The 13438-nt window shown below is 44.6% G+C and overlaps 1 protein-coding gene across 3 annotated transcripts in view; it reads left to right on the top strand.

Moving 5' to 3' along the window:
• Positions 1–12283, top strand: part of LOC139390585 (protocadherin gamma-A12-like) — a 59467-nt gene extending 47184 nt beyond the window's left edge. The window contains exons 3-4 of one of the 3 annotated variants that reach the window (XM_071137801.1): positions 6425–6522; positions 8798–12283. In XM_071137801.1, coding sequence (XP_070993902.1) covers positions 6425–6522; positions 8798–9105 — 406 coding nt within the window. In that variant the 3' untranslated portion in view covers positions 9106–12283. Of the gene's footprint in view, positions 1–6424; positions 6523–8794 lie in introns of all 3 variants that reach the window. The other 2 variants (XM_071137800.1, XM_071137802.1) reach the window with 2 other exon arrangements.
• The last annotated feature ends 1155 nt before the right edge of the window (positions 12284–13438 follow it).

Here is a 13438-nt window from a genome sequence, read left to right as displayed (position 1 = left end):
CTCCCGAGTGTCTCTCCTGCCTGTCTCCAGGCTGTTCTCTCCCTCACATACAAAATGGCTTCCATTCCTCTCCCTCCTTCCCTCTGCTCAGAGCCTGTGTGCCATCACTCAGTACTGCTCATGCGAGCAGGGGACCAGAGTGACAGGGAGGGGACCAGAGTGACAGGGAGGGGACCAGAGTGACAGGGAGGGGACCAGAGTGACAGGGAGGGGAGAACATAAGCGCACAGATTTCTAACCTCCACATTGTGTCTCATTGATCGCCGTGTTTCCATCTGGGTGATTGCATTTGATTGACCACTTGTGATTTACTGTTTGACATCAATGATTGGCTGTTTCATAGCGGTAGCTGGGGAATTGCATCTACCGACACCAATCAGTGTGTGTGTAACTGTGTGTGAGTAACTGTGTGTGACTGTGTGCCCCTTCATTGCTTATTCAGCCCGCATTGTGTTCCAAATTGCTGCAGCAGTTTCCACAACAGAACATTACACAATACATTCCACGCGTCCTCATCTGAAATCAACCATCTGGGAGAGGAAACTCTCTCCTCTCCTAGCCTGCTTTTCTTGCACACACACAAACCCACGCACGTACACACACACACACACACACAAACCCACACACAAACCCACGCACGTACACACACACACACAAACCCACGCACGTACACACACACAAACCCACGCACGTACACACACACACACAAACCCACGCACCTTACACACACACACACACACACACAAACCCACGCACGTACACACACACAAACCCACGCACGTACACACACACACACACAAACCCACGCACGTACACACACACACACACAAACCCACGCACGTACACACACACACACACAAACCCACGCACGTACACACACACACAAACCCACGCACATACACACACACCCACACACACAAACCCACGCACGTACACACACACACACAAACCCACTCACGTACACACACACACACACAAACCCACGCACGTACACACACACACAAACCCACGCACATACACACACACCCACACACACAAACCCACGCACGTACAACACACACACAAACCCACGCATGTACACACACACACACACAAACCCACGCACGTACACATACACACACACACACACACAGACCCACGCACGCACACATACACACACACACACACAGACCCACGCACGCACACACACACACACAAACCCACGCACGTACACACAAACCCACGCACGTACACATACACACACACACACACAGACCCACGCACGCACACATACACACACACACACACAGACCCACGCACGCACACACACACACACAAACCCACGCACGTACACACAAACCCACGCATGTACACACACACACACACAAACCCACGCACGTACACATACACACACACACACACAGACCCACGCACGCACACATACACACACACACACACAGACCCACGCACGCACACACACACACACAAACCCACGCACGTACACACAAACCCACGCACGTACACATACACACACGCACGTACACATACACACACGCACGTACACATACACACACAGACCCACGCACACACACACACACACAAACCCACGCACGTACACACAAACCCACGCACGTACACATACACACACACGCACGTACACATACACACACGCACGTACACATACACACACGCACGTACACATACACACACGCACGTACACACGCACACGCACGTACACACACAACCCCACGCACGTACACACACACACACACACAACCCCACCCACCCACGCACACACACACACACACACACAACCCCACCCACCCACCCACCCACGCACACACACACAACCCCACCTACCCACGCACACACACAACCCCACGCATGCACGTACACACACACACAACCGCACGCACACAACACAACACAAACGCACACAAACGCAACACACGCACGTACAGACACGCAACACACAAACGCACGCACGTACACAACACACAAATGCACTCACGGACACACACACACACAAGGCAGCTTTAGCAGGGAACAAAGACAACAGCTGTCCATGCTGGATGCCACTGTGGTTGTGGATACATTGGAAGTGGTCCATTTGGAAAACTTGGCTTCTCTTTGAAATGTTGGATGGATGTCACAGGCGCAACATTTTTCACAGGAGAGTGGAGCGCCGCTGAGTTGATATTGCCTGATCTTCCCCTAGCCTGTAGATCCTGAGGAAATAGAAGTCACAACACTTCTCTTGTGTTTCCAGTCCCTGCAACTACCATGGTGATCACATAAGATGGCCGCAGAAGCGAAGCATAAGGTATCAACATGTGTATAGTATACAGTGTGGTCACTTTATCCCCTTAACAACTGTTCTGGATCGATTTTGTTGAGTCATTGGTAAATGGGTAATGTTGGAGCTGAGGTAAGGGAAACTGATCCGACACCAGTTGTTAAGGGCAGAGAGTAGCCACAGCTTGGTAGGTAGAGCTCTGCAGTGTTGTGTGTAGGTATCCCTGATCGCAGATTCACTAGCCTGTGCCGAGCTGGGCTGTTGGTCCCTCTGCGATAGTGAGACTTTGATGGGGATCTCTGATTGGTTCCCTCGTGTGTAGTGAGATGCTTCGAGTTTCTTCAATGTCTGTATTTTGTGGAGTTTTACTTCGCATGGTGTGGTGGTGTAATCAAAGACTGTTGTCCTGTTTTTAGTTCGGTGTAAAAAAAGTTTTATCCCAAATAGAGATTCCTTTGATGTGTTGAGTTTGCTGCTTTTCCCAGACACACTGACACTCTATGGGGGTTCTTCTGCGCTTTCCCTGGTGGCCAGAAAAGAGGGTTTTGAAACGACTGTGCGATGATGGATGGAACCCAGCTGGCGGAGAACGGGGTTGAACAGGACCTTGTAGAGAAGGACAGGAATAACGCCTACTTCTCTGTAGAAGGATTGGACAGGAGTAACCCATAGTTGAAGTGGACAGTAGAGTTGAGGAAGCCGTTTGAAGGCCTCCTCATAGATAAGAGGGTTATTTCATGCATGGTTACAGTAGCAGCTCTTACTGACCAGTGAGAATGATCCCTCTGAGCATGAATAGTAATCGTCTTAGCCACAGGAAGAGATAGTCCTGACCGCAGGGAGTGATAGTCCTGACCGCAGGAAGTGATAGAGCAAGGAGAGGATAATTAGCGACAAACAAGGCCTCCTCATCTCTCCAATCCACCAAAGGAAACTAATCAAAATGGCCTCCCAGCTGCCTCCACTGACCCCACTTTAACCTTGTCTGGTTCTCATTTGAGATGCTGGCAGTGGTCAAACATGTAAGACTGTCTCACGCTTTGGCACATCAGTACATTTTTGGCAGAAAATTAAATGTGGGTAAAAATTTGGCAGAACATTTTGGCAAGCTGGGTCACCCCACTTGTTTTTACAAAAACATGCTCAATCTCTATCCTCACATGGTTTGATGCCATTCCATTTGCTCCGTTCAAGACATTATTATGAGCCGTCCTCCCTTCAGCAGCCTCCACTGCTCTCTACTGTAACGGTTTTATTGGCATGGGAAACATATGTTAACATTCCCAAAGCAAGTGAAGTAGATAATAAACAAAATCCTACTCCCCGTTCCATGTACTTTAGTCCAATGGGTTTTTAATTGGCATTCAGTTATTTTTTTAAACTGCAGTCCATGACACGCATTCATCTTATTTTTACTGCTGCTCGTATAAGTCAGGAAGCTGGACCTGAGACCTTTTTAACCCCTCGCGTGCCATTCTCTTTCCTCCCTGGGGCTTCAAACAGGGGCACAGCCTTTACCTACAACTAGTGGTGTCATTAGTTACTTGGGAAAGTATTACATTACATATTACATTTACTTGTTACATTTGTGCGTCATCCCATGGAGTCCCATAGGGCGGCACACAATTGGCCCAGCGTCGTCCCATGGAGTCCCATAGGGCGGCACACAATTGGCCCAGCGTCGTCCAGGTTTTTGAAAATAAGAATTTGTTCTTGCCTAGTTAAATTTGAAAAAATCATAAAAAAGCTACATTACTTTACACTAGTTTCATGAACATTTAAAAAAAATCTCATTGTTTGTTTGACTGTCGGAGGGAGCAAGGCGAACCGCGCACACTCTACCAAAGTCAGACTACTTTCTAACTCGGGTTTGGTCACTAGTTCCTCCTTTCATCTGGGACTCTGCTTCCCTGTGCTAGTCTACAAGTTCTGCACTATATATGGGCTGCTTAATTAGCCATATATACTGTAAGCCAAACATCTGTACAGATTTCCTATCTTTTCATTCAAAATCTGTCAATTCTGGTTATAGACTGCATGTACACGGACCTATAGAGATGTATAGAGATGTATAGAGGGCACTAGACGGGAAAGCCCTCTATGTTTTACTTTCCTTGTCATGTTTTGTGTTTCTTGTGGACCCCAGGAAGAGTAGCTGCTGCTTCTGCAAAAGCTAATGGGGATCCAAATAAACAAAACAAATAGCACAGAAGTGATCAATGGCAAAGGTCAGAGGAGTGCCCTCTATACATTTCTATGGAAAGCAGCTGTCATGGCTTTTCTCCAAATATCCTTTCTTTGCTTGCTAGTGCTGAGCGATTAGTGCTTTTTAAGGTCGGTATGATTTTGATTATTTAAAAAACAAACATGAAATGCACTATGCATTATGTGGGTTGAATGATGTAACAACACAGACTGAAACAATTAAAGTCCCATGACAGTAGTGACTGCCCATTACTACTTATCACTTGTTAACCATCATTTATTCACACTACTTCACTTTAATAAAATACTTCAGTTGTTGTGTATATTACATTAGTTTTATTCGATTACTTTATTACTTATATTATTTATTATTTATATTATTAATTTCAAAGTAAATAAGACATACTTTTATGACTGCTGAACACCAACTATCCATCACTTAGATCATGTATTTTTAGGTAGAGATACTTTGCGAAGCAACTGCTCTCTATCCCTCTCCATCGCGCGTTCTTCTTTCTCTTCTCTCCCTCTGTGTCTGCCCCACACAGTAGTAGGCCCGCAATGGATTATGGTCATGTAATTAATTACCACGTTTTCTGTGCTAAACTATGTAGAATATTGGCCTGTTGGAAACTACAACTTCCAACTACATTGCCCAGTTCGGACTTGATCTGATTTATCTCTAAAGAAACTGTGCATTTAGTTCACAGAAAAAAATTACACGAACAAAATGGAATTCAAATAATTTAATTGACGTCGGTCAATTAGTTGTTTTAAAAAATGAAAAATAACCTACATGTCACAGAATTTCTCAGCACTACCGTTCACTCCAGAACTAAATGAGGAAACAAGTGGAGACCAGATCACGGAAACATGCACCCCGTAGAGATATGATTCTGAAAGTAATGCACGCGTAGCGTTGTTTGACAAAGTAACTGTAAAAAGTCATCTGATTATGTAACCCCCCAATACTGCCCACAACCTCCTGGAGCTAATGAACTACTGCCCACAACCTCCTGGAGCTAATGAACTACTGCCCACAACCTCCTGGAGCTAATGAACTACTGCCCACAACCTCCTGGAGCTAATGAACTACTGCCCACAACCTCCTGGAGCTAATTAACTACTGATTTAGGTCGTCAAACAGCTGCTGAAGAGACTGGTGTGGGTGAAAACCATCAGTCGACTGCTTCGAGGAAATGCCCGTGCCTAATGCCTATAGGACTCTGTGAGATATGGCAGGGTAGGGAAGGTTAGAGAACAGGGACATTGTAAAGCCCAGGCAGTCAGATACAGAACTGAAGAACCCAGAAAACAAACTGCAGAGTATCAGTGGCCTTCTCTGTTAGGTCTTGTGAAACAGGACAGGACTAGCAGAAAACTATTTGACCTAAATGTTTGTTTGTGTGTGTGTGTGTGTGTGTGTGTGTGTGTGTGTGTGTGTGTGTGTGTGTGTGTGTGTGTGTGTGTGTGTGTGTGTGTGTGTGTGTGTAAGAAGGTGAGCGTTCTAGAGAGCAGGTCTACTCCTTCCTTTGTTCCTCTACATGCTGATTACAGACTAAAAAACAACCCTTTGAAGATCAACATTGCCCATATGGAAATGTTCAACGTGTGTGTGTCCGTGTGTTTAGCCAGCTGTTCTTTTTTAATGTGGTGCCATCCGATTTACTACATGGTGCTGTGCTAGTGGACATGCTAGAGAGAGTGAGGATGTACTGAAGTGTGTGCTCATGTGTGCACATGACTGTGTGTGTGTGTACATCATCTTCGGATGTACACGCAGGCTGTGTCTACTCATGATCAGACGCTGTGACTTGACATCATAAACCACCAAACGTCACACCAGGGACCAGCAACACAACAAAACACTCTCAAAAGACTAGAGTTCCAAAATGGCTGCCAGTTGTTGACGTATGTGTCCTCTGTCTCTCTCTGTCCTTGCAGAGCTGGAGGCCCCCCTGAAATGGCCATGGGAACCGGACCCTGGCCCAACCCCCCCACCGAGGCTGAGCAGCTCCAAGCCCTGATGGCCGCCGCCAACGGTGAGTCCAACACTTCTCCATTCATCTCTCTATCCCATCTCTCTATCCTTTATTCCAATCCTCTACCACTCTCTATCCCTCTCTTTCCATCACCACATCCCCATCTTCATTTGTTTTTATCCCCCTCTCTCCCTCAATGTGGTGGGGTAAAGGGGAAGGGAGGGAGGGGTCATGGTTTGTTCCTGTTATGTTAGAGGGCATGAAGCCAGACTCATTGATAAAGATGTCCATGACTCATTGTACAGAGAGACAGGCAGACAAACTTCAATAAGAAGTCTTAGCACATAGACTTCTGTCATTGTTTCATTGTTATTTCTACCATTGACACATCAATCCTCCCACGCACACACATATACCCCTCCCTCCAAGACACTGCTCACACACCCCGGATGTGATCTTACGGTTTCCATTAGGAGAATGATAGAATGACTCTGGCTGGATAGTGTGTCTGTCATCACAGTGAGAAAGAGGATACACTCTGTGCAGGTTCAGACAGAGCCAGGGCACAGCTACCAGACAAGTCATATTAACAACTAGAAACAGAGCTACCAGACAAGTCATATTAACAACTAGAAACAGAGCTACCAGACGAGTCATATTAACAACAAGAAACAGAGGCTACCAGACGAGTCATATTAACAACTAGAAACAGAGCTACCAGACGAGTCATATTAACAACTAGAAACAGAAGTACCAGACGAGTCATATTAACAACAAGAAACAGAAGCTACCAGACGAGTCATATTAACAACAAGAAACAGAGGTACCAGACAAGTCATATTAACAACTAGAAACAGAAGTACCAGACGAGTCATATTAACAACTAGAAACAGAAGCTACCAGACGAGTCATATTAACAACAAGAAACAGAGGTCCCAGACGAGTCATATTAACAACTAGAAACTGAGGTACCAGACGAGTCATATTAACAACTAGAAACAGAGGCTACCAGACGAGTCATATTAACAACTAGAAACAGAGGCTACCAGACGAGTCATATTAACAACTAGAAACAGAAGCTACCAGACGAGTCATATTAACAACAAGAAACAGAGGTCCCAGACGAGTCATATTAACAACTAGAAACAGAGGTCCCAGACGAGTCATGTTAACAACTAGAAACGGAGGGTTTAGAATGTTATCAAAGGCAGATGGTGCTTTAGGTAGTGCATTAATAATCAGTTAGGAGATAGCACAGTCAGCTAGGAGATAGCACAGTCAGTTAGGAGATAGCACAGTCAGCTAGGAGATAGCACAGTCAGTTAGGAGATAGCACAGTCAGTTAGGAGATAGCACAGTCAGTTAGGGTAGCAGAAACAGCCTTGTCAAATCAGCTATTGTCCCAGCTTCTTTTATCCGTAGTCTAATTCTACTAGCTTGTGTGGTTGCGTTTGTGTGTGTGAGCATGCGTGCGTGCGTGTAGTGGAGGCAGAGAGCAGGCAACGGGGTCGGGATGTGTGTGTGTCCCTGTAGCTCTGGGCTGGAAGAGAATTATGAGCTAGCAGCTAGGTCACTCACACACATCTCCCTCACTAGCTTTAAGCACCAACTGTCAGAGCAGCTCACAGATTACTGCACCTGTACATAGCCCATCTATAATTTAGCCCAAACAACTACCTCTTTCCCTACTGTATTTTATTTATTTATTTATTTTGCTCCTTTGCACCCCATTATTTTTTTTCTACTTTGCACATTCTCCCATTGCAAATCTACCATTCCAGTGTTTTACTTGCTATATTGTATTTACTTTGCCACCATGGCCTTTTTGCCTTTACCTCCCTTATCTCACCTCATTTGCTCACATCGTATATAGACTTGTTTATACTGTATTATTGACTGTATGTTTGTTTTACTCCATGTGTAACTCTGTGTTGTTGTATCTGTCGAACTGCTTTGCTTTATCTTGGCCAGGTCGCAATTGTAAATGAGAACTTGTTCTCAACTTGCCTACCTGGTTAAATAAAGGTGAAATGAAATAAAAAATAAAATAAAACATACATTCAGAAATGAACACACACACATGCACACCATGAATTCACAAGTTTTCCCACCTTGACAAAAGGTCTCTGCCTTTATTATTTTAGTCTCTCTCGATTCACTTCATTTCAGTCCAATTAGCTTTGCATAAACACACACGTTTACCAAGCAACACATAGAAGTGATCATTGAAATCCTAACAAACAACTCATCTCTGCCGTGTCAGAACATCTTGTTAATATGTTCTCTCTCCTCTCTGCTCTCCTCCTCCCCGCTCTGCCCCTCTTCTCCCCAGAAGTGAGCGAAGCGACCGCCACCCTGGGACCAGGCACCATGGGTCTAAGCACCCGTTACAGTCCCCAGTTCACCCTGCAGCACGTGCCCGACTACCGTCAGAACGTCTACATCCCTGGCAGCACGGCCACCCTGACCTCCAATCCCCAGCAGCAGCAGCAGCAACAGCAGATGCTGATGCAGCAGCAGATGGCAGCCCAACAACAGGCCCTGCAGGCCCAGCCCTCCGAGGCCTCGGCTCAGCCTGAACCCCCCAAGGCTGCCCAGACCCCCGCCTCCAAGAAGAAGTCCACCAAGAAAGAGAAGAAGTAGGATGGATGGAAGGACGAACGATGAATGGATAGATATGGAGTATACGATGAGAAGAGAACAACCCAATGAGAAATGAAATTTAACCACAGGAGGCTGCTGAGGGGAGGAATGCTCGTAATGGCCGGAACAGAGCGAATGGAATGGCATCAAAGACATGGAAACCATGTGTTTGATACCATTCCTCTCCAGCCATTACCACAAGCCTGTCCTCCCCAATTAAAGTGCCACCAACCTCCTGTGAATTCAACCCTCGCTCACCCCCACTTTTCCACACAATGCGTTTACTCTAACCATGGTTGGAATTGTATTGGTCACGCTCATATGATAACACAAAATATGGAGATGGTTTGGGAATGTTTGTTTTTGGGCTCTTGAATCTGGAAAGGGTTGAAGGTTTCGAAACCGCATTGACATTTTGTTTTTGTTTTCTTTCTGAAGGCTAGCTAGAAACAGTTGTTTTTGTTTCCTTTCTGAAGGCTAGCTAGAAACAGTTGTTTTTGTTTTCTTTCTGAAGGCTAGCTAGAAACGGTTGTTGTTGTTTTCTTTCTGAAGGCTAGCTAGAAACAGTTGTTTTTGTTTCCTTTCTGAAGGCTAGCTAGAAACAGTTGTTTTTGTTTTCTTTCTGAAGGCTAGCTAGAAACAGTTGTTTTTGTTTTCTTTCTGAAGGCTAGATGGAAACGGTTGTTTTTGTTTCCTTTCTGAAGGCTAGCTAGAAACGGTTGTTTTTGTTTCCTTTCTGAAGGCTAGATGGAAACGGTTGTTTTTGTTTCCTTTCTGAAGGCTAGCTAGAAACGGTTGTTTTTGTTTTCTTTCTGAAGGCTAGCTAGAAACGGTTGTTTTCTTTCTGAAGGCTAGCTAGAAACGGTTGTTGTTGTTTTCTTTCTGAAGGCTAGCTAGAAACGGTTGTGTTTGTTTCCTTTCTGAAGGCTAGATGGAAACGGTTGTTTTTGTTTTCTTTCTGAAGGCTAGCTAGAAACGGTTGTTTTCTTTCTGAAGGCTAGCTAGAAACGGTTGTGTTTGTTTCCTTTCTGAAGGCTAGCTAGAAACGGTTGTTTTTGTTTTCTTTCTGAAGGCTAGATAGAAACGGTTGTTTTCTTTCTGAAGGCTAGCTAGAAACAGTTGTTTTCATTCTGAAGGCTAGATAGAAACAGTTGTTTTCTTTCTGAAGGCTAGCTAGAAACAGTTGTTTTTGGAAAGCCTGTGTTCTGTTCTACTCAACAGCAAAGTATTAATGGTATTTCCTGGTAAGGAAGACTGGAGTTGGGGGGGGGGGGGGGGGGGGGGGTCAATGAATTTGGATTCACTTCAGACAACAGATTGAGTGTAAGAAACCTAGCTGGGGTAACAAGGTTCACCCAGTGACGTATTCACAGGTTGATATTTTAACCATGTTCCCTAAGATGTTTCATGTTGGATTTGTAATTGTTTATTTTCCTGAGTTGGAAAGGAGATCAGTGTTGACTATAGTAGATGACTATAGTATAGATTCCTATATAGCAGTTCTAAAACCAATCTGTGCGGCACTCAGTTGAATGTGAAAATCCCGACGTGAGCGTCGAGCCTCCACCGCTATATAGGATCAGCCTCATAGGATCCTACACCACAGCTCTTTGGAACACAAGGGTATCGTGTCCACTGGGAGTATTCTACTGCTCTGCATGTTCCTATAGCTTCAAACCACAGACCTTCTAGAAGATTCAACAATGCATTGCTTAAGTGTTGCAAAGAGGACGACCACCTTAACTCCTCTCCCTTTTTTAGAACACCATAGATGGGCATAGAGACCACCTGCTGTCCCCTTATGCCCCCTCCCCTCACTGGCTATCCCACTTCAACCATGGGAGATGCACTGTTCATACTGTAAAGATGAGCTGTAGGGTAAAAAGCCCTTCAGAGGAGGGCACAAGTAGAGATCTTCAACAAATTGCTGAGAAGTTACACTTCTTAGGTCACTAGGCTCCAGATTGAGTGTTCACCCCTTGCTATGTATCCTGAAGTGCAGATAGTTATATTTCTTGATGTGATAAGACATGTTTTTTGACGACTCAGCAGCATAAGAGTTGTTTAGAAGATACGTAGGAAGTCTTTAGTTTGTCGTCCGTCTGTCAGGCTCCCACCACATGAAGAGGCAGCATGGAGGCAGGGTTCAAGGGGGAGTGGAAAGGGATGGGGTACGACGTCTGGGTTGGTACCATTAGATTGACTGGGAGGGGGACAACGACCTTGGCTCTACTCACTGAATGTACATAGGCAAGGTCCACCCCTAAACTTCCTCGAATGCACTGACCCAGGTTAGAGGTTGACAGAGCCAAGCACATCTCTCCATGTCACAGAGGAGATACCACTTCAGAAGAAGGGAGCGGGGACAGAGTTCGCTAGTTCCATTCCTCGCTGTATCTATCCCCTCAGTGTAAATCCACTCTGGTAAAGCTAACCTCAAGACTCTGCCCTCCACTCCCTGGTCCAGTGAAGGCTCTTCCCCACTGTAAATAAACACTGGTCCTGTCGATGGCATGAGCCAGTTGTTTGTATAGTACGGACCACGTCCAGCATCTCTCCACAAGGCGTGGCTTTACTACTGGAATGTGTTGCATTTGTTTTTCAAGAAAAATATGAAAACCGCTGCGAGAAAAGAAGATCTCTGAAACGTTCTTCTACAGTTTGTGTTGCAATGTAGTAACTACACACCATGAAGGCCAACTAACTAACTCTTCAGTGTAAATAAATAAAGTTGCTAACTTTAGACGATGAGTAAACAGTGACACACATAGACTAGTTAACTTGTGATATGTGTTGCGCATATTTTTGTGTTCATTTTTCACTCTCTCCATTTTACCGCCCTGTAAAGAAACCAAACAAAAAAAAAGTATATTGAAAAAATGTTTCTATCCTTCTGTAACCTCTTTACGTTTTCTTTCTGTGATTCATATCGCGCATTTGTGCAGGAATGCCTCTCTCTCTCTGTCCATATGAACAAATGATTATAAATATTATATATGTGTGTATGTTCGTCTGCTGCTGAATTAATCCTCTCCCGTGCTGTGGCCTGATATCTTTCTTATGAAACTCTTAACCCCCCCCCCCCCTAATCTCTTATTTGATATGCTAATATTTATATTGCTGTTTTATTTTCCCTTGAACACTGATGTTTCAAATTAAAGGTTCAGAAATCATTAAACCCTTGTTGTCCGTCGAGAGTCTTTTCTACCGTGCAGCTTGGTTTGTAAGATGGGAAAAATGTATTTTAGTTAAGGGAACTTTATAAATTGTGTTAATAAAATAGTGCAGAATGATGCAATATTCAAGACAGTCACTAACAACATAATTAGGATCCAACTTAAATTCTACCATAATCATGTATCATGATTATAGATACCCAACTATAGATACCCAAGGCATTACAGCACATCAAACAACTAGTAAAGTTGTCCTGGCAACCACAGTGTTCCAGTCTGTTCTGTTGGCCAGGTTTTTTTTTAAGTGGCAGTAGTTCTGCATCAGTTTGCTCAGCTTTTATCTGTGACCCAGATCCACCAGACTTCATCAGCACCACGCTATCCCATAATCCTGTGCTCCCAGCAGCCTCAACTCACACGGCCGTTTTGAAGTGTCCGCTGCGATGTGGAAACAGGGGAAATGGGATGAGGGGAAGGGGGGATGAAAGCAAGATGACAATGTTTCCTCAGCCTCAGTAGAAATGTGACAACTTCCTCCCACAGTCCTCAAAGTGAACGTGGATGTGCATTATGTAATACATAGCCTATCTGAAGACACCTGTTTTTGCTTTAAATTGATCATATTCCAAAGTTTTAAATATGTACAGTATGTATTGCAATCGATGGAACTATACAGAACACTCTATATTATTGAGAGAATGTTGTTAAGCTATTAGGATACACTACACATTTTATTCTAGGTTACACAATCCTATGTAATGGATAAATATCTTTAGAATCACATTGATATAATATAGAATCCATCTTTCATTCCTCTTGACTAGCGTCGCTGGGATCCTAGAGGCTAGATTCAATCCGGAACACAGAATATCTGCGTTATAATGTGGTTGAAATTTAAAGGTAATTTCTGATTGGGCCGACTTCCTGCTTCCTGTGACTGTGCAACAGGAAGTGGGGCGATGCCTTGGGACACACACACACACAACAGAATGGGGGGGATTGTTCTTTTATCATACACTTATCCCATCTCCCCATCTGGCTTCATTAGGCACATTTCCACCAGTCACACTCACACACAAATGTACACAAAGAGGTATACACACTCACCATACACAGAGTCACATGAACACATGGATCAGGCATGTGCAGCACTGGAA

Source organism: Oncorhynchus clarkii, chromosome 31 (genome assembly GCF_045791955.1).
Source record: "Oncorhynchus clarkii lewisi isolate Uvic-CL-2024 chromosome 31, UVic_Ocla_1.0, whole genome shotgun sequence".
In the NCBI taxonomy this organism is placed as follows: domain Eukaryota; kingdom Metazoa; phylum Chordata; class Actinopteri; order Salmoniformes; family Salmonidae; genus Oncorhynchus; species Oncorhynchus clarkii.
This window is presented reverse-complemented; position numbering and strand designations above follow the sequence as displayed.